The sequence below is a fragment of the Diadema antillarum genome, unplaced genomic scaffold, assembly GCF_040938485.1.
Source record: "Diadema antillarum isolate AM-2024a unplaced genomic scaffold, OU_Dant_1.0 scf00000206, whole genome shotgun sequence".
Lineage (NCBI taxonomy): Eukaryota > Metazoa > Echinodermata > Echinoidea > Diadematoida > Diadematidae > Diadema > Diadema antillarum.
Window position 1 is genome coordinate 141,966 of NW_027271095.1, and position 26,380 is coordinate 168,345.

The 26,380-nt window shown below is 36.8% G+C and overlaps 2 protein-coding genes across 2 annotated transcripts; both read right to left on the minus strand.

The window, feature by feature from the left end:
• Window positions 1-6,265: 6,265 nt before the first annotated feature.
• Window positions 6,266-12,945, minus strand: LOC139724060 (glutathione S-transferase theta-1-like). Its single transcript, XM_071635263.1, has 5 exons — window positions 12,755-12,945; window positions 9,800-9,887; window positions 9,093-9,249; window positions 7,940-8,107; window positions 6,266-7,338 (listed from the first exon to the last, which is right to left on the minus strand). The coding sequence occupies exons 1-5, from the start codon at window positions 12,864-12,866 to the stop codon at window positions 7,177-7,179; spliced, it is 687 nt and encodes a 228-aa protein (XP_071491364.1). The 5' UTR covers window positions 12,867-12,945; the 3' UTR covers window positions 6,266-7,176.
• A 4,321-nt stretch (window positions 12,946-17,266) lies between these two features.
• Window positions 17,267-23,056, minus strand: LOC139724061 (glutathione S-transferase theta-1-like). Its single transcript, XM_071635265.1, has 5 exons — window positions 22,830-23,056; window positions 21,786-21,873; window positions 21,088-21,244; window positions 19,298-19,468; window positions 17,267-18,291 (listed from the first exon to the last, which is right to left on the minus strand). The coding sequence occupies exons 1-5, from the start codon at window positions 22,939-22,941 to the stop codon at window positions 18,130-18,132; spliced, it is 690 nt and encodes a 229-aa protein (XP_071491366.1). The 5' UTR covers window positions 22,942-23,056; the 3' UTR covers window positions 17,267-18,129.
• Between the last annotated feature and the right edge of the window lie 3,324 nt (window positions 23,057-26,380).

Consider the following 26,380-nt stretch of genomic DNA (forward strand, 5'->3'; position numbering starts at 1 on the left):
GATTCATCGTAATATCCCGCGTTCCCTGTTAATGGAATCAATTGAGTTTTCACAAGTTAATTCCGAGACAAACTTGAGTTTTATAAATTATTCATTTATTTTTGGTGTCCTGTTCGGATCGCTTACAAAAACGTTCAATTCGAATTTTGATGACCCGAAAAAAGAAATGTATCGTGGCCTACCAATGAAAGGAAACATTTTTTTCGACACAGTTCTCCGATGGAACCGTCAAAATATAAACTGTTTAGAAGTTAGGTGGTCTGATTTCATTTTCAGAGGTCCCGAGAAACCACTAAAGTGCCACTTGAGATGTAGAGTATCCATAGCCTACTGAAAGTGTAAAAGGAAAAGACATTGGTTGCATTCATAACCGACAATCTATGAAAAATTATATACGCATTGTTCCCAGGATGAATCCCTTTTGAGAAAAAAAAAATACATCTGAAGATTTTTTTTTTTCTCAGAAGGGATTCATCCGGGGAACATAATCATAGCATCCTAAAAAGTTTTAGAACCTGACATCAAGCTGTTCTCACTGACTGTGATAACAAATTATGAAATGGAAATGGAATTATGCAACCTGCAAATCATCTTATAGCTTGTCAAATTACAAAATCTATTTCATATTTCCATTTATCATAACTTTCATATTCATTCAGTACTTCAAAGAAAAGGGCACATCAAAGCAAACAGCAATTCATCATGATGGATCTATGTACAACATGTACGATCTACATAGATGGACAAAACTGACACAGTGAATGAACAACCTACAGTCTTCTACGGCATATACATGTAGAGTCTCAGTCAATTTAATAATAACAAACAGTAATTGAAGAGCTTTGAAAACAAAAGCAAACAAATCAAAATACAAATCAAAATACATATAAGACTTTAATTAAAAAAGTATATAGGATACTACGCAGAGAAAATTGAATGAAAATGATACGTAAACACTCGCACATTATCATGATGCATCGGACCACTGAACCTCCGCCAAACGGCCAGCGTTAGTCGTTATGTTGCAGGTATTGTATACTTCATTTTTATGATTATGATATGACAGATTAATTACATCATACGGATGAGCTATGTAATATGATGAAGAAACGGTTATTATAAATAGGGGCTACTCAAAGGTAGGGAAAAGAAAATGACACGACGAGGGTGCAATGCTGCCGCGCCATTGTGTTCCCCTGTTTCTGATACTACCTAGTAGTATACAGTGTAGATCATCCCCTTCCAAATCTCATGTAAACTATACTCGACAGAAATTATGATCACCCCTTCCCCCATTCTCTTCGGGCACATATTATTCACTTTTAGAATTAATAACGAATATTCCTTCATTTTTGACTAACGAATCTCCTTTTTGGAATAACGAGCCTTATTTCGTTTTCGGATCGATACACATAATCTTGAGAATACTATGGACGCTTCAGAATAAGGAAATTTATTTCATTTTCAGATCAACGAACACTCGGCACTAAGGGACCCTACTTCATTCTCGTTTGGCCGATTACCCCTTGCGAATTTCATTATTCAGAAATCTATTTTTCTGAACTTTTTACACGCATAAAACCTTGAAAATCAAGGTGAAAAAATAAAGTAATCAAGTCTTTTGTGGGTCATCCTACATACATCTTTTCTAGCAGGCACAGGATATTCTTCACGAGATAAACTTCAAGCTCTCACATCATGCACTTACGGATAAAGATGGGTCGGACTGACTAACTTCTACACTAAATGCCTGTATACTCACTTTTTCACTCAGGACATCACATCGCGAGCTGGGGTCGGTAGATCCAGGTGTCGCGTCGGTTCATTTCTACGGGATGAAGGCATCTTGTCCAGTTTCAATAATCGCGATCCCTTCGTTGTCCCCTACGCCTCATTTCGAAAGATTCTATATTCTTTTGCGAGATTTCTGGGTCGGAGACGTATGTACACCTCGTCTCGCAAAACCTAACTGTTTTAGTTGCTCTCGAGTCGGAATCCGTAGAGCTCTATACGCAGCATCACACCGAGGAAAAGAAACTACGTGCCCTCAAGTAAACAAACGGAACGACGCGACGGCTGATAGCGCAGTGCGATCACAGAACTCCACGCACACACGACGTGCATACAGGTCTGCAAATGTGCCATGAACCCCCATGATTACGCAATATTCCCTCGCCGCGCCGTCTCTCTCCCAAATTCACGGAGGTGAAAAGGTCAACCTCCCAGACCAAGCCGTGCGGTACACATCGCTCGCGTGTGCGGAAGATAACGGTTGAAAAAGCCCCAAGCCCAATGTAGTCAAATTCAAACGGTAGAGGGAGGTAAGGTCGTATCACGGGGGAAAGTGTGGGTCCCACACTTTTATCGGACGACGTATTTTTGCATTTCTCAGCCATTTCTAGACCAATTTTTGTCAAACAAACTTTGAATTCCCCATAAATTTCAATGCTCTTTCATATTTCATAAGTAGTTTCTCATTATCTTGCCAAAAAATTTCATCCCGACGTGCCATCATCAACCAAAACAGGACCTTCCCTTTAAGGTGGCAGGGTGATTTCACGAAAGTTATAAAATGCTAAATAGTTAAAGGTCGGATGTTCTCGAGTCTGTCCACGTTTGAGGACGATATTATGACCACCACCGTTGCCCTGAATAATTCAACAAAGGTATTATAGCATAAAGCATGAGATGATTTCATAAGTTTTCATTTCATGAAGTACCATCGTGAATAGAGTGCGGTCAGGGCGTGCAATGTATATGTAAAGTGCACTCCCGTTATAACGACTCGGTTATAACGGCCCTGACACTTGGAATTCCCTTCCCACCGAAATTAAAAACATGACCACTATGTATTCATTTAAGAAGGCTTTAAGCAGCATTCCCCAGGATAACATTTTGATTTCTTTATTGTTCTGTATTATAATCAAATGTATATAAACATGTACGTGACACATGATGCATGTATGTGTGCATACTTATATCGATCTATTTATCTATCCATGGTTATAAATATGGGTATGTATGTGTATGTATAGGATAGGTACATAATTATGTATATTATGTATATGAGCACGCATATGTGTATGTATACCTCATGTGCCTACTGTGCTGTGCACATTGAACCATGCACGATGTAATTTGTTATTTCATGTCAGATAACCTCGCGTAGAATGCTTTGTATTCATTCATTACTATTTTCATTATAGTGCATATTCGGTCACTACTACGGCAAAGGCAACTGAACGTTTTAACTTTAATGGCAGACTCATTTATTATCATTATTATTATTGTAAAGTAGTTGGAGTGGTACACATATACTCTGTAATTTTCCCTTTTCCCCCTACTCTTCCCTCTCTCTCTCTATCCCTTATTCTATCCAGAGTAGCTAAGTACTAGGGTCTCCATACCGTCAAGCCTCGGCTTATTTTGGAGACCCTTCTGTTTAAGTTCCCTAAGCTGTTTGTATTTGTTTTGCTTTGTTTTGTTTTGTACCAAAAACTATTTGTCGATATACTGCTTGTCATAAATGACTTGTACACAATCATACCTGATGTAACGGAATTAAGCAGAAATAAATCAAATAAAATGAAATAAACGTAATTCCGGTTACAACGAAGTAAAAATTCATGCTGCAACATTATCCGCTGTATGTATTTTATTGTTTATTTGTTCGGTTATAACGAAATTTCGATATAATGACAGAAACTGCCAGTCCCGAGGACTTCTTATAACGGAAGTCCACTGTACATAGACTATTTTCTTGAGACCTCCCGGAGGAAAATTGCTTGAAATATACTTATTATTATTATTTACTTATTATTACATCTATTAACCGATTAGACATGTTGTGAACTTGACCTTGTCGACAGAATCCCCTATATAACTTCAGTGTCTGGTCTCTGTATTATTGGCGACTACTGAAGTAACGCCGGATTCAACTTATTAGCCTAAGAAATAAAAATGTAGAACAGCAACAATTTATAAGTAAGATTTTAATTTGAGTTAATGTACAAAGATTTGAAATACTGTCATGTGAATTATATACTCAGTCCTTTGTGATTTTGTTTATCGAGTAAATTTGACAAAGGGCCCAGCATACTGTATAAATGCAAGCGTTGAACCAAAATTCAGTGAATGATAAAAAAACAAATACCCAGCAACATAATTATATACGGAGGCTTTTGAAAAAAAATACACTTGTACCACCATATACGCTAAAGGAGCTGAGATATGCGTAAACTGCATAACCAATAGTCTGTGATGAGTGGAAGAGATCTTAAGTGACCACGTGTAATGGGAACTAATGGTTGGCTTGTCTCTTACAAAAGGTTTTTGAATATCATGCCTGAGGTTTGAATTTACGTTCCTTGTATATAGGTTGAATCGTTGAGCTACAGTGATTAACTCTGGTAGATGTTTTGAACACCATGCAAACGAGCCTTTTTAAAACGGGGACATTATACCACGGCCCCGTTTTATCAAAAGAATACCACACAGGCTGCTATAGATTTATCATAGAAATCAACTATATCAATAATCAATTATAACTCTTCATAAAACAGGGCCCTCTGGAATAAACTTCACAAATTGTACTGAAAGGTCAAAAATCATTAGAAGAAAGTGCTTGGAATAATATAGCACACACAGTGTCATTTCATTCAGATCGAAATCATGAAATTTAAGATACAAGATAATGTCAAATCTAGATTGGGATAGATCTGTCTCAGAGTTAATGCTATTTTTTCTTATCCATCCATTTATAAGTGGTGAAAATAAAGGATTAGGGTTATATCAAAAAAAAAAAAAAAGAATCACTGAATAAGATGGCTTGAATATTTAAGACAAGGGTAAAAAATCTGTCACGTCGTATGTTCTTGTCATGTACATGTATATGGTCAGCAAAGGCATCCTATTGCTTTTCTTTCTGTTTCTCTATACTTCATGTACTGATCGCAAAATGGTAACAGGCAAGGCGTCCAATGAATGCTTTTTATACGCATCCTGAACACTGATCATTGGTCACATTCATGATTTACTGTAATTGTAACACGATGCTTGTACTATTTTCCTGTGTGTTCAGTGTTATTGCGTCAAAGTAAACTACGCATGACAGAGAAAGTAAACGTATAATCCGATACATGTACTAAGAATCCTGCGTTGACACTTGATCCAACGGTCCTGTTTTGACGGCTACATCCAAAGGTCGACCCCACCTCCCTGATCAGACAATATACCTGAAAATACTCAAGGTAAAAACACATCGACACCAAAATTCATCCAAAAGAAAGTAAAGGTGTTTTATCAAGTTGTCTATTTGTCTATGACCTGGTGTGAATTTCATATATTTACGTGTGTGAGAGTTGTAACGATGTAGATAAAATCAATGTGACATACTGAACGTATCACACACATAAATATTTAGCTAAAATGGAATATTGCATTGTAATGACATGCAATCATGTTTGAAATTAACCAATAAACAGATTTCTTGAAAGTTAATTTACAGGAATGTGATGCTGTAATCCAGTGGGAAACAAATTGATCGGACAATACAACTTCAATACATACATATATACATAATACACATTATATATATATATATATATATATATATATATATATATATATATAATCAACATTAAAACATTTAGATATTGAACTCAAGGGAAATAATCAGATTCATGAGACAACTTTGTGCAATCAAAGTCTTTATATTAGGATTTCAGAATTCAGTGGGTGCTTTCGGAACGCATATTGATACAGAGTACTATGGTACTTTGTGTCATGTGAAAACATGTGACATAAGAATCATTTTCATAGAATAACCTCGCATCTGATCTTTTATGGAAGCTACCAGGAAATACTGTCTTTTAAATCATGAAGACTTTCTATGGATTTTTTTTTTTACATGATTTAAGTACTTTTGAATCCTTTATATAAATCTTTTAAAAATATGAACTTGAAAACGTTTCTAGATGACGATATCCTTGCACTTGCTAAAAGGAGCAACATATTACACGCCGGAGTATAGCTTTTTTGTGGTGATGGCTATGATTCACTTAACATGCTGCTCTGCTTAACTTCTCAAGGCGGAAGGCTGTAATTCATCGAAATACTGTCTTGAAAAAAAAAAGTGTAAAATCCCATCAAGTGCGGAAATTTCGAATGAATATCAACACAATAATAATTCGATTGGCATGTCATTTTCACTTCAATGTCGGAGACAACCCCGCCCCCCCCCCCCCAAAAAAAAGGGGGGGGGGGGGTAAAAGAAATGAAATGTTGCTATTGCGACTGGTTTTTGCTCGTTATATCGCACAATTTCCCAATATCTCTACTGTACATTTTGCCAATGTGAAAAAGACAGTTTTACATGATTGGCAAATAACCATAATCTGGCAAAACACATAAGTTTTCATTGCAAGACTTAGAGTCATTTTCAAATTACAGCTTACAGAAAATTTTCACTTGTCCTTTGACCCCATGGCTTAGATCTTTCCCTATCAGAATCATTGTGCAGTAGTGAGTGGATATCAAGTTTCAGTCATTTCCAAGGAATGAAGAAAATGCTACTAGTAATTGGTGTATCACTACTAAACGGTGTAATTAAATTAAATTTCATAAATTACTTAGTACCTTTGACCTTTAACCAATGACCAAAAACTTACAAGAGAAAATTACTTTATGGCAATGCATGTATAATAATTCTATGTATACTTAATTTTATGTTAAGCCTTAAGACATCGAGGAAAAGGTGATATTTTCGCATTTTCACTTGACCTTTGACTTTTGACCCTATGGTTCAAAACTTTCCCTATAGAGAATTTTCATCTGGTCATACATACGTATACATTAAGTTTCATGAAAATACTTTCTGGTATGCCGAAATAAGAGTGAAATAGCGAAATTTTAAAATTTAATGTTGACCTTAAGACCTTTTACCTTCAACACGTGCACCCAGTAGTTCATCATGCACAACTCCGTCCACTTATACATTCAAAATTATGTCAAGTTTCAGTTGGATAACTCAAACGGTTCTGAATTACGTCGTCTACAAAATAAATTAAGGACGGAGAGGGACAACCCTAAAATATATCGTGGCGGAGATATAAAACAAATATCCCACACATGAATGGGACAAATGATGTGTCACATTCGGACTCAGCGTCGAAGGAACTACTTCTTGTTCTTAGCGATGTACTCGTCTCTCCATTTGTAGATATCAGCGGAGAGCTCGTCGAACGCTGGGTTCAATGCGTCTCGAACCCGCTCCATGTAGGCCTTGAGAGTGTCGTTGCTATCGGTGACCGGATCTCGAGAGATGGTGCTTTGTACCAGCTACATGGTCATATGTGCGGTGTTCAAATTGAGAGAAAATGAGAGAATAAGAGGACATACTATACCAACAAGCTGTCCGCGTTCTTGCTTGGACAGAATTCTTTGACTCCATAAGTATAGGTTTATCTACTCAAGTCCTTCTCGAATCTTATCAGAGCAAAAAGACTGAAACCATTTCATATACGTAATTATCTATCTATCTATATATATATATATATATATATATATATATATATAATATACATTCTTTAGTATGTGTGTTGTTGTTTTTTTTTTCCCTCCTCCTCCTTCTTCTTCTTGCAGGCTGTCTTGGCAAGCCAAATATTCTTTACAAATGCAACGTCTCCAAAATCTTATTACACCATAATATGATTTAGTGGTCCTGCGTTCCTTCTTACTCTAATTCTGACCCTAATATATATCTTGTTTCTTCTGGTATCCCTAAACACATTAACAATTTTGCCCATTTGTCTCACACGTTGATTGAAGCAGTTGTTTTGTTACATTCAAATGTGATTTCATTAGTCATTTATGTATTTATTCGTTTCTGCCACATTCTTATTAAACTGTATGAAATGTTGACGATGAACTTTGACCTTACCTCATTAACAGCCAAAGCGTCAGCAAAGCTGACTTCCTCTCCGAGGAGGAATGGCTTCTTTCCCAGCCATGTCTTGGCGAAGATATCCAACTTTCCCTTAGTGTGCTCGTGGTATTTCTTGACCGCTTCCTCATCAATGGGCTTGTTCAGCATAAATGGGTACCACACCTGCAAGTATACCAAAAGAAAATGGAAATCACATTGCACAATAACGATTTATCACATCGAAGTATTAATGTTAGCTTGTAAGACGGTACCACTGCTCGATCACCTCATGAGTCATACAAGGTCACCTTCAGATAGACACCGTGAGAGTCTAGGTAAATTTTTGATAAGTAAGAATGACGGAAGTTGCTTTTTCGCAAGGATAAGAAATTACATCTTTCGACTCCATTTCGAGGTAAGAAAAAAAAAGTATACGTCTATTCGATTTCACTCGTATTTCGTATATTGTTTATGTTTTAAAGTTACCTGTGCCCAGTTGCGATGGTCTTGTATAATGAATATTCAAAATCTAACGCGGGATTTAGAAATATCGCAGATGGTAACCTAACGAAACTAGAACAATTTTTCATTCATATTGGTCCTCAAATTATACAAAATCATTTCATTATAACATGAGATGTTTTAAAGTCGACATTCGGCATCAGACAAAAGGGTCACATTTGATAAATGAAATTTCATGAAAAATTTAACTCCCCCGATTGAACTATTTTGTGTGTCTGCATTTGTTTTTGCATGTCATTGTATAATCATTCATTTCCTTTCAGACAAGTAAAAAGTAGTTATACCTCGTCATTATTTTTTTATGTTCTTATTTGAGAATTAACGGTGAGATAGTCTCTGTTGTGGTTCAGAGGAGCTTTTTCGGTTCAGTTTGAAAGATCATCGGACTCGACCATTGTGTCCCAGACATGAATCCGTTGGCTGTTATATAAGTGGCAATATAGTCACCTCAAATATCATTGCCCATCAGAGATATCACTGAGCAGTCGGTCTTTTGCTTGGATGCGTAATAAATATGACCATTTCATAGCTTTCTCGATGGACGAAATTCAAAATTCTAACCCGCATTTTCGGTCCCGCACCACGCAATATGAGTGCGAGCACACAAACCATTGGCACAGTCCTCTCGCCACCCGCGACCACTAACCTCTTCATAGGCAAGCTCTTCGAGAGGTTGTCTGATGCCCTGGTGGTGGAAGGCCATGTACTGGTCCACCTTCGCGCGTTTTTCGATGTCCGCTGGGTACCAGTTGTCCGGGTAATCATTGGGGTACTTCATCGCCAAGTACCGTAGTATGGCAACACTGTTAAATTTGGAATATGCATGTGACCGTGTCAGCATCGGTGGGTGATACATTCAAACTTTCTTCCTCCTGTTATGTGATATTAATTGCATGGTTAATGGAACGGTCTGAGGCAATGAAAGCTAATATCGGCTGCATCGGACTTCGAGAGCACGGGGGTCAAATATGTATTTAACGGATTCATTGCTTTTATTGCACTTTGAGAAATCATCGTTTTGCAATGAGAAAGTATAAGTTGGAATGACAGTATTTTACTAATGGATCTTACCACTATGAATCATTGAATGAATCTGAACATTTGAAAAAGCATATTTGGCTTATCTATTTCATTTGGAAACCGAAGTTAACATAAATCTATATAGTTGCGGTTTTTTAAAGATTTGAACTGATCTCACACACCAAAGTATCGCCGTCAATCAAATTTTATAAACCCTTTATAAGTAAAACTCCAATCTGTAATCAATAAAAGAAGAAACTCAAGGGTATGGAAATCTCTCTCTTTTTGTAAGAATTTAGCTCGTTCAAAAGTGTCAATTTGTTTCTAAAGTACCTCTCGGATAAACAGAAGTCTCCATCCTTCATTGCAGGAACCTGCATCATTGGATTGATGGCCTGGAACTCGGGCTTCTTATGCTCGTCTGAGGAGAGAATTATCACATTTTCACACTATTTTCTAAAAAATAAAAGTAATCGCCAATACAAGAGGAATTTAGTGAAAGTACCAAGAAATAACATCTCTATTTTCAACTAAAACTGTTAAACTCTAAAGTACTGAAAATCTAGAGAACTATGTACTATCAGACACACGTTGAGACACATGGCATACAGCAGAGGGGCTCATTTCACGATTAACTTCACAAGGCCCGGGTCACATTATATACACTCAGCAAAACAAGAAAGTAAACACTTTTTTAACTTCATCTTTCTCATAGATTATTTGGCTAATATTAATGTTTTATATACTATGTTAAAGGTTTTTATAGTTTAATTGGCTTTCAACCTAGCAGGTCAATAAAAAGGGAAACGTTACGCATGAGTGAACACGTTCATTTTTCTCTTCCAAGGCACAAAAGTAAAAATGGCAAAAATGGACAAGTTGTTATTCAAGCGCATGTGCTCTTCCATATAACAATGAAACAAAAGACAGATTCAACACAATAAAAATTGCAAATTGATTTATAAAAATCAAAGTATGATCCCCATTATGTCTCCGTAACCCTCCAAAGATAAAGAAATACAAAAAATAACGGAGGACAATGAAGAATCTTCCGTCATTTCAATATTCAAAAGACATAAGAGAAGAAGCAATGGTAACAAAGATGGTAAAAATTTGAAATGCTATTCCAATTTAAGAAAATTTGAAAATAATATTTGGTTCTTGAATTTGTCTAATGAATGCTTTAATTTCTTAAAAGAAATAAAGAAATTCTGTCTATTTTATCACCTTTGCGGCTTACTCCCTGTGTCATTTAAACTTTGAGTTGACAGAAAATTCCCATGTTTCCCCTTCACTTTCCCCACTATGTTACTATGTTTGAGAGTATAAAGAGAAACAAGAGAACGAACATTTATATCTGCTATTTCATTCATGTCTCTCATTGCGCTACATTGGTCTTTTACTATCGTTGTTATCTTGAAGGGCATTTGTATATTAAGTTCATTATGGGAATTTCTGCAATTTATACTTTTGTGCCTTGGAGGACAAAAACGAATGTGGTCACTCATGCTTACATTTTCCTTTTGTATAAACCTACCAGGTTGATAGCCAATTAAATAACCTTTTATATGGTATATGACACAATGATTTTTATGAAGATCTTCTATGAAAATATGAACTGGAAAAAGTGTTTACTTTCTTTTTTTTCTTTTTTTTTTGCTGAGTGTATAGCATTATCTCGGCACATCTTCTGATCCTTCGTTGACTGTTGACCGTTTGTTAGGTATTGTCGTGTTTTTATAACAATTACCTTTTTAGAAGGGATTAATCTTTTAATCATTAATTTCATGATATTTCATGCATTTGATATACTGTAATGGATTTCAACATTGGTGCATGCCATCATGAGTTTTAATGTGACCATTTCAGCTAATCTTTGCATAATGGGAATCATGTTTAAAGGGGATGGCTGGCAACTGATCAGTGGGAATCAGTGGGAATGCTGGGGGATGATTGTTCCAGTCCTTGTGGGATTCATTTAAGTGATTGCACATTACGATCGTTAACGATCGTTAACGATCGCCCCGTCACTGTACAGGCATGCTAACCTGGAAACATTAAACTGCACATTACTTGAATATGAGACCATTCTGAAGCAAATAATTTTCACACAACAATACATATATAATGTACTCTTAAATGAATCCCACAAGGATTGGAACAATCATCCCCCAGCATTCCCACTGATTCCCACTGGTCAGCTACTAGCCATCCCCTTTAAATGAAAGTGCAATCAGGCAAATTATTGTAAGACTAAAATAAAACATTGGTCGTCTCGTTACTTTCGTATGTTACTGTAATAAGTGAGATTTCATGTCACGACGTAGCCGATTAGCTTGTTATCAAAATTCCTGTTCCCGTGCATACATGCATGGCACACAGAAACCAATGCCACCGTATACGAGAATCATGAATTTCTCGGGCATACTGATAATCAAACATGCAGACGACCTTTTCCCTGATGGTAAACATTTACAAGTCCATGGTCCCTTGCCGAAAGATAAGGCACACGCTTGAATGAATGACAGCACTACATCAATCATCGAAGATATTCATCTTATCTGTATACTGTTTGTCACAGGAAGTCATCATCATATGATAATCTGCAATTCATCGTGTAATGATTGTTCCAGGTCCGTACGCTATAGATGCCAGGAGTGAGATTATCATCTGGTTTTTTATTAATGTACATTACAGCTTGGATCAAGGAAATATGGACATGCACTATTCAGGATTAAGCATCAGGCATGTCAATGAGTCAATAAAAAAAAAGCAAATCTGGTGTTATTAAAATGTGGAGCTGGAATCCTGGAACTCCATACTACACTCTGAAATCCCTACCTGAATCCCATTCACTATACTAAACGCCGAAATCATAAACGCAAACTTCACTGCGAATATACCCACTGCATAATGTCAGCACAGAGTGACTTTCGAAAGTAAAACTGTGTGAAGCCAAGTGCATACAGATGCCATCTTTCCTGTACAAACCACAAGCTATATGCTAGAGGTCTGAGCGGAGTACAGGTGTCCTCAGGTAAGGTCATCCGCATCACGTTTGCATATACAGCTGTTGGACCTTGCCTCGTCCACTACTCATGGGAAGCAGAGACAATTCCCCCTCCCGAGCCCCTCCCAATTTTGATATAACAATTACAGATGCAAACAAAAGGTGTAACGGGCTCCTCGCTCTCATATTCTGTGCATAATAATACACAGTAGATCAATTAAACTGCATCGGCGAGCCATTTTTATATGAACAGAAACTATGAACAATTTTATACGCACCCTTCAGGAGTTCTACGTGGACGAACTCGTGAGGGATTTTCGAGTTCTTTAGAAAGAGCATGACGGAGCGACAAGGCTGCGACAGCACATCGACAAAGACCTTCACCACCATGTTGGACGTCTTGCTCTCGATCTTCCAGCAGGTAGAATACAGTAATGTGCAGCAACCTTCTCTCGCGGTATCACACGTACATATGATTTGCGCAAGTCATTCCGCTGCCACTACAGAGTGTCGGCTGCCCACACTTGAAGTTCAACGTATCGTCGGTATTATGTAAACATAACCTTTTAACTGATTTATGCTTCGCGTGGTGACATATTGCGAAAGATTAAAAAAGCAACGAAAATACAACGTATACAGGGTCGGAGCTATACTGCGATATGATATAGCATATAGATTGTGGTGGACGCATGTTAATATAATCATATAGGCCTACGTGTGTCGCGATAAACTTATTGCATATTTTATATTAGGATAATTGAGACATATTATGCATGCGTGCATACACATACTGGCACACACACAAACACACACACACGGCCACACACATGCTTACATTGTAAAACCTGCATTAGCGGCTATCTGTCAATAGCGGCCACCTGCCGTAAAAGGCCACTAAAATGTTACCTAATGAAACTATGCTTTTGACTTCTTTCACTTTCATACGCGGCAGATCAACTTAATGCCTGCTTTGATTCGCGTGATACATAGCCGACGCCAAGTTTTCAAAAGTGTGTGTGTGTTGGGGGGGGGGGGGGGGCACTCCCGGGTTTCATCAGCTAACAAGCAAGCAACGTGCATTTTGTTATGTCATCATAATAAAATATGTTATTCTAGATTAGTTAAAAGCATTATATACCAGTTGCAGATGAAACAAAAACCCAGCTTTAGTGCTTCAAAATAGTTCTAAAAATTAATGTGAGTTAAGGATAGAAACAACCAATGTAATAATTTTAATCATCATATAATCGATGTTACGTATTGTTAATACACAAAATGTGAACAATAGTTATGATAACATTGTTTCCAGAATAACCGTCTACAATTATGGTTTCTTGAGAAAAATAGTGATAGCTCCTTATATTTTAGATTGTACTGCAAATTTTATATATGGTAGGACGTTTAGTGATACAACTGAGCTACACATATGCATCAAATGTGATAAATCTAACATTTTCTACATTACTGTTCCAAAATATGTAACCAATACCTTTAATGTTCTATCATAGCAGCTAATACAAATGTTTTAAAAAAATGATAGTGGAGAGCATGATTCAAATGCTACCAAGAGGGATAAGAGAGCGGTTAAATGTGTTTCATATAATCATATTTACATTGTATAATATATATGTATATAATCCTATATATAGTCCTTTGGAATGGTCCAGTTGTGGGTCGGTCGATGGAGGTGTACACTGATTTTGATTTTTCAGTACTTATCGCATTTATACACTGTATCTATTTTTTTTTTTTTTGTATTTGAATTTTGGTACTTTTGTATTATTTTGGTCTAAATATTAATTTTTCCGGTAAACCGTGCGCTTAGAAACATCCGTATTAATCGCCTTATAAATGTACTGTATTATATATATATATATATATATATATATATATATATAATATATATATATTCAACTCTTGCACTTTTCCGGAAAGGAGGAACAGTGAGAGAAACAATGATGTCAAAGCTACGCACCGATTTCTCCTTCCTTTCTCATATCTCCCAATATACAATATATAATATTATATATATATATATATATATATATATATATATATATATACACTGTATGTATATATATATGTGTGTGTGTGTGTGTGTGTGTGTGTGTGTGTGTGAGTGTGTGTGTTTATGCGTGATGTTTTTTTTTTCTAGAGACGATACTGCTAAATCTATCACATCACTCAGCTCAGATCACGATGTTTCGACTTTGTTCGTATTAAATGTTTACATTTTCTTTCAGACTGTTAGGGTGGCAGGGTGATTTCACAAAAGTTATAAAATGCTGAATAGTTAAAGGGCGGGTATTCTTGAGTCTGTCAACGTTTGAGGACGATATTATGACCAACACCGTTGCCCTGAATAATTCAACAAAGGCGTAAAGCACGAGGCGATTTCATAAGCTTTGATTTCATGAAGTACCGTCGTGAATAGAGTGAGGTCAGTGGCATGCAATGTATAAATGTACAGTGCACTCCCGTTATAAGGAACTCGGTTATAACGTAATTCCGGTTACAACGAAGTAAAAATTCAGGCTGCAACATTATCCGCTGTATGTATTTTTATTGTCTATTTGTTCGGTTACATCGACATTTCGATATACTGAAAGAAAACTGCCAGTCCCCAGGACTTCGTTATAACGGGAGTCCACTGTATATAGGCTAATATTTTCTTGAGACCTCCTTGAGCAAATTGCTTGAAATATACTTATTATTATTTACTTATTATTACATGTATTAACTGATTAGACATGTTGTAAACTTGACCTTGTCAACCGAATCCCCTATAACTTCAGTCCTTTGGTCTCTGTATTATCGGCGACTAACGCCGGATTGAACTTATTAGCCTAATAAAAAGAAAAAAAAACAGCAACAATTTATAAGTAAGATTTTAACATGAGTTAATGTACAAAGATTTGAAATACTGTCACGTGAATTATACGCAGTCCTTTGTGATTTTGTTAATCGAGTAAATTTCACAAGGGCCCAGCATACTGTATAAATGCAAGCGTTGAACCAAAATTTAGTGAATGATAAAAAACAAATACCCAACAACATAACTGTATACGGATGCTTTTGGAAGTATACACTCGTACCACCGTTACAGACAAGGAGCGGAGATTATGCGTTAACTGCGTAACCCATATAGTCTGTGTATAGAGTGTAAGAGATCCAAAGTGACTATGTGTAATGGGAACTAACGCTTGGCTTGTCTCTTACAAAAGGTTTTCGAATATCATGCCTGAGGTTTGAATTTACGTTCATAGTATAGTTGAATCGTTCAGCTACAGTGACGAACTCAGCTAGATGTATATGAATGAATGCAAGAGCCTTTTAAAACGGGGACATTATACCAGGGCCCCGTTTTATCAAAAGAATACCACACAGGCTGCCATAGACTTATGATAGAAATCAACTATATAAACAATTATAACTCTTCATAAAACAGGGCCCTGTGGAATAAATTTCACAAATTGTATTGTAAGGTGAAAAATCATTAGAAGAAAGTGCTTGGAATAATATAGCACACACCGTGTCTCAATATTTCATTCAGATCGAAATCATGAAATTTAATTCAATTCAATTCAGTTCAATTCGTTTATTTCATTTTCAATCACAATCAAAAATATGAAGCATTCAGTGTTACAGAAAAACATAAAAAACAATGACATATAAAAGGAACCACAACGACATCAGAACTACAGTCATAAATTGTTCCAGATTACAGCACGCAACAAGTAAAATGGAAAATGGTGTACACATAAAAAGCCAATAAGGCCTGTAGGCGCGTATACACCGTTGTTACAAATCATGTAGAATTGGAATCTAAGTTATTTTCAGAAATCATAAATCAGTTTTATACAGAAGATACACAAAAGAACATTTAAGATACAAGATTATGCCAAATCTAGATCGGGGTAGATCTGTCTCAGAGTTAATGCTATTTTTTCTTATCCATCCATTTATAACTGGTGCAAATGAAGGATTAGGGTTATATCCTTAAAAAATCACTGAATAAGATGGATGTTGAATATTTAAGGCAATGAAACAAAGAATGCGATCAGCGCGAGCTACTGTATGTTGATATGTAAGTACTCTCTTTGCCCTTCCAGAGAACAGGAAGCATTTCTTCGCATACGTCAGATCTAGGAAGAAAAGTGCATCTCCTCCAATTCTACTTGTATAGATGGGGAAGTCATCAATAAGAATAGTGACATAGCTAACAGCTTTGGAGTATTTTTTGAGTCAATCTACCCTCCTCCATGTGTGTTGCCAGAAGGTCCGAGTGCATGACAACGTAATGATCCTCTACCTCAACTTTGCTCCATTTCAATTTCATCTCAGGAAGTTTACAGGGGAATCATGCAGTTGCAGGATAAGAAAAGCCCTGGCCCCGATTTGATCACTCCTACCCTTCTCAAAAAATCAGTGGGTGTGATATAATCTCCTGTCCTGCAACGTCAATACGACAATACAATATTTGTCTTTGCACATGCTAATAGCAACAACAGAGTAGCTTTTAAGTAGTGTGTACTAGTATACAAATTGTGGTGATGGCTATCATTCCCTTGACATACTGCTCTCCTTAATTTCCTCAAAGCGGAAGGCTGTAATACATTGAAATACTGTCTTGACAAAACAAAAAGTGTAAAAGCCCAAAAAGTGTGGAAATTTCAAATAATTATTAACATAACAATTATTGATTGGCAGGTCATTTTCACTTCAATGTCAAAGACATCAGCCCATCCCCCCCCCCCCGGGAAAAAAAATTAAATGTGAATAGACCTTGCGCTGGTGACTGGTTTTTGCTCCTATATCGCTTTATTATCCCAATATGTCTAGGGTACACTTTGCCAATGTGAGATGACAGTTTTGCATGATTGGCAAATAATCATTATCTGGTAAGTATGCATCATGATGATACTTTGAGGCATTTTCAAATTTGGAAAATGTTCACTTGACCTTTGACCCTATGGCTTAAATCTTTCCCTACAGACTCATTTTGCAGTAGTAAATGTAAGTCAAGTTTGAGTCATTTCCAAGCCATGAAGAAAATATTTATTGGTGTATCAGCACTAAACGGTGTAATTCAAGCATTTTAACCTGACCTTTGACCTTTGACCAAAAACCAAAAATTTACAAGAGAGAAATATTGTAAGGCAGTACATGTGTAGTTTTATGTAAAATATTTTATGAAGATTTCACTTTAAGCCTAAGATATCAAGGAAAAGGTGATATTTTCGCATTTTCACTTGACATTTGACTTTTGACCCTATGGCTTAAAACTTTCGCTTGAAAATGTTCATCTGGTCATACATATGTACACGTTAAGTTTCATGAAAAATACTTTCTGGCATGCCGAAATAAGAGTGAAATAGTGAAATTTTAAAATTTGATGTTGAGCTTAAGACTTTTACCTTCAACAAATGCACCCAGTAGTTCATTATGCACAACTCCGTCCACTTATACATTCAGAATTATGCAAAGTTTCACTTGGATAACTCAAACGGTTCTGAATTACGTCGTCTACAAAATAAATTAAGGACGGAGAGGGACAACCCTTAAACATGTATTGTGGCGGAGACATAAAACAAATATCCCACACATGAATGGGACAAATGATGTGTCACATTCGGACTCAGCGTCGAAGGAACTACTTCTTGTTCTTAGCGATGAACTCGTCCCTCCATTTGTAGACATCAGCGGAGAGCTCGTCGAACACTGGGTTCAATGCGTCTCGAACCCGCTCCATGTAGGCCTTGAGAGTGTCGTTGCTATCGGTGACCGGATCTCGAGAGATGGTGCTTTGTACCAGCTACATGGTCATATGTGCGGTGTTCAAATTAAGAGAAAATGAGAGATAAAGAGGGTATACTATACCAATAAGCTCTCCGTGTTCTTGCTTCGACAGAATTCTTTGACTCCATAAGTATAGGTCAATCTACACAAGTCCTTCTCGAATATATCAAAGCAAAAAGACTGAAACCATTTCATATAATCATCTATGGTGGTTCATGTTTCAAAGCATTGCAAGATTAATCTGATTTATAATATTACGAGTTGCATAAAGAAAGATTTCAATTCAAATCAATTCAATTCAAATTTATTTTCATTTCCATTAAATAAACAGGGCAAATTACATACAACGCATTAACAGAACTGATTTGTAATAATTTCAAGAATGTAAATTAAGACATACATGTAATCATGAGTAACAAAATAATTGGATTGTTGGTATATAGAAATATATATATATATATATATATATATATATATATATATGAAATTATTAGTTTAATTCGGTCCTGATCTTTGGTGTATTATATTTTTTCACTGCATGCAGAGTGAAAATAAAATAAATTGTAAAAATCGGTCCCACGTGTTTTTATATTTTACCCCGTGAATAAACTCAACGTCATGATTACTTTATAGCAATCTATCAATACGCGATCCAGTTCCATCTGATGCTGTTTTTACTGTGTGTGTTGTTGTTGCTGTTGTTGTTTTTTTCTCCTCCTCCTTCTTCTTCTTGGCAAGCCAAATATTCTTTTCAAAGGCAACGTCTCCAAAATCTTATTACACCATAATATGATTTAGGGGTCTTGCATTCCTTCTTACTCTAATTCTTACCCTAATATATATCTTGTTTCTTCTGGTATCCCTAAACACATTAACAATTTTGCCCATTTGTCTCACACGTTGATTGAAGCAGTTGTTTTGTTACATTCAAATGTGATTTCATTTGTCATTTATGTATTTATTCGTTTCTACCACATTCTTATTAAAATTTATGGTATGATAACGCTGAACTTTGACCTTACCTCATTCACAGCCATGACGTCAGCAAAGCTGACTTCCGCTCCGAGGAGGAATGGCTTCTTTCCCAGCCATGTCTTGGCGAAGATATCCAACTTTCCTTTAGTGTGCTCGTGGTACTTCTTGACCGCTTCCTCATCAATGGGCTTGTTCAGCATAACTGGGTACGGCCACGCCTGCAAGTATGCACAAAGAAAATGGAAATCACAATGACGATTTATCACATCGCATAAGTTATCAATGTTAGCTTGTAAGACGGTATCACTGCTCACCTCATGAGTCATGAAAGGTCCCCCTCAGATAGACACTCTGAAAGTAGTTTTATTTTTGCTAAGTAAAAATGACGGAAGTTGCTTTTTCGCAAGGATGAAAAAAATCACGTCTTTCGACTAAATTTCGAGGTAAGAAAAAAAATACACGTCTATTCGATTTTACTCGTATTTTGTATACTAGTCAATTGTACCCGTGGAGTGCTGAATCAGCCGAAGCGGGGCATAGAGGGGGGCGGGGGGGGGGGGGGGGGGGGGAGGGGCTATGATGAAGTACATGTATCATGCTTGTTTGGCTTCAGCCAGTGCCCAGAAATCCTCTATGGGGATTCCCCCAGAAATGGTCAAGGTCACTAGGTCAACGGAGGTCAAATAACTGTTTTGCGCTACTACTTGGTCCGATCTTGACCAAACTTGCTGGAAGCATAAGTAGGCCTACACTTGGGAAATCCCCATTGAGGATATTTCTGGGGGAATCCCCATATAAGTAGGCCTACACCTGGGAAATCCCTATTGAGGATATTTCTGGGGGAAAATAATGCACATACCGAGGTGCCACCGCATGTACCAATGCAGCCAAGGTAGGAAAAGTAAGAAATCAATATAGCGCCCTCTTATCGGGTCTCTGATTATTGCAGCTGACGAAGATTAAAAGTTATTTGACCTTTGACCTCGGTGACCTTAACCTTTCCAAAAATGAACCTGCATCCACCCACTAAGTTTGATGGAGATCGGACCAAGGACCTGGGAGGAGTAGAGGAACAAATAGACAGACAAACAGACAGACAGACAGACAGACATACAGACAAACGTTGCTCGAATTACAGTATGATTCTTTGTTTTAAAGCTACTTGTGCCCAGTTGCGATGGTCTTGTCTAATGAATATTCAAAATCTAGATTTAGAAATATCACAGATGGTAACCTAACGAAACTGGAATAATTTTCCATTCATATTGGTCCTCAAATTATACAAAATCATTTTATTATAACATGACATGTTATAAAGTCGACATTCGGCATCAGACAAAAGGGTCACATTTTATAAATGAAATTTCATGAGAAATTTAATTCCCCAATTGAACTGTTTCGTGTGTCTGTACTTGTTTTTGCATGTTGATCATTATGTAATCATTCATTTCCTTTCAGACAAGTAAAAAAGCAGTTATACCTGGTCATTATTTTCTTAGGTTCTTATTTGAGAATTAACGGTGAGTAATAGTCTCTGTTGTGGCTCAGAGGAGCTTTTTCGGTTCAGTTTGAAAGATCATCGGACTCAACCATTGTGTCCCAGACGAATCCGTTGGCTGTATATAAGTGGCAATATAGTCACCTTAAAAAACATTGCCCATCAGAGATATCACTGAGCAATCGGTCTTTTGCTTGGATGCGTAATATGACCATTTCATAGCTTCCTCGATGGACCAAATTTAAAATACTAACCCACATTTTCGGTCCCGCACCACGCAACATGAGTGCGAGCACACAAACAATTGACACAGTTATCTCGCCACCCTTGACCACTAACCTCTTCATAGGCAAGCTCTTCCAGAGGGTGTCTGATGCCCTGGTGCTGGAAGGCCATGTACTCGTCCACCTTCGCGCGTTTTTCAATGTCCGCTGGGTACCAGTTGTCCGGGTAATCATTCGGGTACTTCATCGTCAAGTACCGTAGTATGGCAACACTGTGAAAGTTGGAATATATAGGGGAACGTGTCAGCATCGGTGGGTGATACATTCAAACGTTCTTCCTCCTGTTAGTGACTTCAATTGGTTAATTGAACGGTTTGAGGCAATGAAAGCTAATATCGGCTGCATCGAACTTCGTGAGCACGGGGGGCAATAATATATTTAACGGATTCATTGCTATTATTGCACTTTGAGAAATCATCGTTTTGCAATGAGAAAGTATAAGTTGGAATGACAGTATTTTACCAATGGATCTTACCACTATCAATCATTGAATGAATCTGAACATTTGAAAAAGTATATTTGGCTTATCTATTTCATTTGGAAACCAAAGTTAACAGAAATCTATACAGTTTTTTTTCTTAAAGATTTGAACTGATCTCACACACCAAAGTATCGCTGTCAATCAAATTTTATAAACCCTCTTTAGAACTCCAATCTGTCATCAATAAAAGAAGAAATTAAAGGGTATGGGAATGTCTCTCTTTTTGTAAGGAATTTAGCTCGTTCAAAAGTGTCAATTTGTTTCTAAAGTACCTCTCGGATAAACAGAAGTCTCCATCCTTCATTGCAGGAACCTGCATCATTGGATTGATGGCCTGGAACTCGGGCTTCTTATGCTCGTCTGAGGAGAGAATTATCACATTTTCACACTATTTTCTAAAAAATAAAAGTAATCGCCAATACACGAGGAATTTAGTGAAAGTACCAAGAAATAACATCTCTATTTTCAACTAAAACTGTTAAACTCTAAAGTACTGAAAATCTATAGAGAACGTAACTATCAGACACACGTTCAGACACATGGCATACATCAGAGGGGCTCATATATTATTTCAAGATTAACTTCACAGGGCCCGGGTCACATTATATACACTCAGTAAAACAAGAAAGTAAACACTTTTTCATCTTCATCTTTCTCATAGATTGTTTAGCTAATGATTGATACGTTAAAGGTAATTTAATTGGCTATCAACCTTGCAGGTCAATAAAAAGGGGACACGTTACGCATGAGTAAACACGTTCGTTTTTCTCTTCCAAGGCACAAAAGTAAAAATTGCAATAATGGACAAGTTGTTATTCAAGCGCATGTGCTCTTCCATATAACAATGAAACAAAAGACAGATTCAACAAAATAAAAATTGCAAATTGATATACAAAAATCAACCTATGATATCATTATGTCTCTGTAACCCTCCAAAGATAAAGAAATGCAAAAAATAACTTCGAAAATAAAACTGTGTGAAGCCAAGTGCATAGAGAATCTTTCCTGTATAGAGAATACTAACCATGAGCTATCATGCTATAGAGGTCTGAGCGGATCACAGGTGTCCTCAGGTAAGGTCATCACGTTTGCATATACAGCTGTTGGACCTTGCCTCGTCCACTACTCATGGGAAGCAGAGACAATTCCCCTCCCGAGCCCCTCCCAATTTTGATATAACAATTACAGATGCAAACAAAAGGTGTGACGAGCTCCTCGCTCTCATATTCTGTGCATAATAATACACAGTAGATCAATTAAATTGCATCGGCGAGCCATACAGTATGAACAGAAACTACGAACAATTTTATACGCACCCTTCAGGAGTTCTACGTAGACGAACTCGTGAGGGATTTTCGAGTTCTTTAGAAAGAGCATGACGGAGCGACAAGGCTGCGACAGCACATCGACAAAGACCTTCACCACCATGTTGGACGTCTTGCTCTCGATCTTCCAGCAGGTATAATACAGTAATGTGCATTAACCTTCTCTCGCGGTATCACAAGTACATTATTATGATTTGCGCAAGTCATTCCGCCCATTATACAGAATGTCGGCTGTCGACACTTGAAGTTCAACGTATCGTCGGTACCGTATTGTGTAAACATAACCTTTTAACTGATTTATGCTTCGCGTGGTGACCTATTGCAAAAGATAAAAAAAGGAACGAAATACAATGTACAGGGTCGGAGCTACTGCGATATGACTCATATAGCACATAGATTGTGGTGGACGCATGATAATATAATCATTTAGGACTACGTGTGTCGTGATAAAATAATTTCATATTTCATGTTAGGATAATTGAGACATACAATGCATGCATGCATACACATACTGGCACACACACACACACACACACACGGCCACACACATGTTTACATAGTAAAACCTGCACTAGCGGCTCTCTCATGTCAATAGCGGCCACCTGCCGTAAAAGGCCACTAAAATGTTATCTAATGAAACTTTGCTTTTGACGGCTTTCACTTTCATACGCGGCAGATCAACTTTGATTCGCGTGATACATAGCCGACGCCAAGTCAAGTGTGCGTGTGTGTTGGGGGGGGGGGGGGGCACTCCCGGGTTTCATCAGCTAACAAGCAGCAGGTGCATTTTGTTATGTCATCATTATTACTTTGTATAGATGATGACTGGCGGGGGAGGGAACATACCGAATGTTCCACCCGAAGGGTTTGAAATGCTATTGAGGGAGGTTATAAGTCCCGAGACGAAGTCGAGGGACTTATAGCCTCCCGAAATAGCATTTCAAACCCTGAGGGTGGAACGTTTGGTACATGTTCCCGACAACAAAATTCATCATCTGTTATATTATATGGGTTAGTCAAATACGTCAACGTCAACCACCAAAGATCGTTGAGATTCAGTGTACTTACGCGTAGCTAGCGCAGTGCGCTACACAGCGACTGGGCTGTAGTTACAGTGTATGATCTTTGCAATTAACCACCAGCATGCATGCAGAGCTAAATTCACTGTGCGCGCGTGGGTGACCCAAAGATAGTAGATTAGTTAAGGGGGTTTGGGGTGACCGGTCCTACATGGCCTTCTGTCATTTGTTACGTGAAAATGTTCTCCCATGGGAGAACATTACCAAGAATGTTCGCCCATGGGCGAACATAACGAATGTACCTCCATTATGTTCGCCCATGGGCGAACATAACGAATGTACCTCCATCACGTGACTCTGTTTAGCCAATCACTAACCGGTATTTGACTAACCCATTTAATATAATAAAATAGGTTATTCTAGATTAGTTAAAGGCATTACTTAAATTTGCAGATGAAATAAAAACCCAGCATTAGTCCTTCAAAATAGTTCTAAAATGTGAGTTAGGGATAGAAACAACCAATGTGATAATTTTAATCATTAAATAATCGATGTTAAGTATTGTTAAATATACAAAATGTGAACAATAGTTATGATAACATTGTTTCCAGAATAGTGACCGTCTACAGTTATGGTTTATTGAGAAAAATAGTGATAGCTCCTTATATTTTAGGTTTTACTGCAAATTTTATATATGGTAGGACGTTTTGTGATACAACTGAACTACACATATGCATCAAATGTGATAAACCAAACATTTCTACATTACTGTTTCAAATGTAACCAATACCTTTAATGTTCTATCATATCAGCTAATAGAAATGTAAAAAAACAAAAACAAATAAAAAAGCAGATAGTGGAGAGCATGATTCAAATGCTACCAAGAGGGATAAGAGAGCTGTTAAACGTGTTTCATATAATCATATTTACATTGTATATTATATGTGTATATAATCCTATATATAGTCCTTTGGAATGGTCCAGTTGTGGGTCGGTCGATGGAGGTGCACACTGATTTTGATTTTTCAGTACTTATCGCATTTATACACTGTATTTTTTTTTTTGTATTTGTATTTTTGTATTATTTTGGTCTAAATATTAATTTTCCCGGTAAATCGTGCGCTTAGAAACATCCGCATTAAGCGCCTTATAAATGTTCTGTATTATTATTATCATATATATATATATATATATATATATATATACACATATATATATATATATGTTATATATGTTATATATATAACATATATAACATATATATGCAATATATAACATATTGCCAACAGAATATTTCCAGGAGCAAACGTATTTTGTACGTTTGCTTCAGAAACGGATTTAATTTTACATCTTTTTCGCACCCTGGCCGCTGACGAAGAGTGCGACTACCTGCTTGTACAATTATGACTTGCGAGCTCCTCCGGCAGGAAGGAGTTTCCTGAATTTGCCGTTTTGGTTTTTCATATATATATATACAAATGTATATATCTTATATATATATATATAGGTAAATAGATATGTGTAGTTGTCACTAATAAATCAATCGTTTCTGGTCAGTTTCCTTTTGTTTGTTTTCATTGTATAAATAACCCACTTATTCAGTTTTGGGCATACTGAGGGTGGTATCGAAACAAAGGGAAGCTGAGGAAACAGCTGATACAGAAAACATATTGCCAACAGAATAAATGGATGGATGAATTTATTTCCATATGAAATAAGAGGTAGAAACAACTAAATGGAAAAGAAAGAATGACAAAGATTATGAAGTGAAATGCAACAAGAACCAGGCATCTATGATACTTAATTTATAACCTACACTTCCATGGTGCATGTGCACATCATTAGTTAAAAGGCAACTATCATATTTTCATTGCAGAATTTTTCGACTGATTGCATCAATTGTAATGCTCACGAAAGGTTGATCCAATTCTTGGGTTTCTTCAATGCAATATAACATCACAGAGTAATCTTAATGATAACGACTGTGGATTTATGTCATACCAATTTGTTTCAAATAACAAATTAAGTACACACCATACATTAGGCAAGATAGGGTTCATTTTTTTTTCAAGGGTAACTTAATAAAGAGGTATAGAAGCAATCACTGAATTGAAAGGAAACAATGACAAATACAATAGTATGAAGTGAAAACGTAACAAGAACAGACATTTATAAAATTCAATCTATAATGTACACTTTCATGGCACGTATGCATGTCAATACTAAAATGGCAACTACATTGTATTACACTGCAGTATCTTATTTTCTCTGCATAATTTTCAGCTGATTGGATCAATCATAATGCTCTCAAATGATTGATCTAGTAACAAACTACATGATAGTAGGACCAACTACTTTATTTCTTGTATCTAGTAACAAACTACATGATAGTAGGGCCAACTACTTTATTTCTTGTGTATCTTCACCACAATATAACATCACTGAAAAGATGGTAAGTACTGCGTCTTGATGCTATTTGAATTTGTTCATACTGACAAATTTGAGCATTGCATCATATAGCAC

Excerpts from the sequence above, each read along its gene's own strand:
- LOC139724060 (XM_071635263.1), bottom strand. The coding sequence starts at position 12,866 with ATGGTGGTGAAGGTCTTTGTCGATGTGCTGTCGCAGCCTTGTCGCTCC. Across the intron at positions 8,108-9,092 it reads AAGAGCTTGCCTATGAAGAG|GTGTGGTACCCATTTATGCT; the intron begins GTTAGTGGTCGC and ends GTATACTTGCAG. Across the intron at positions 7,339-7,939 it reads ACGCTTTGGCTGTTAATGAG|CTGGTACAAAGCACCATCTC; the intron begins GTAAGGTCAAAG and ends ATGACCATGTAG.
- LOC139724061 (XM_071635265.1), bottom strand. The coding sequence starts at position 22,941 with ATGGTGGTGAAGGTCTTTGTCGATGTGCTGTCGCAGCCTTGTCGCTCC. Across the intron at positions 21,245-21,785 it reads GACTTCTGTTTATCCGAGAG|TGTTGCCATACTACGGTACT; the intron begins GTACTTTAGAAA and ends CAACTTTCACAG. Across the intron at positions 19,469-21,087 it reads AAGAGCTTGCCTATGAAGAG|GCGTGGCCGTACCCAGTTAT; the intron begins GTTAGTGGTCAA and ends GCATACTTGCAG.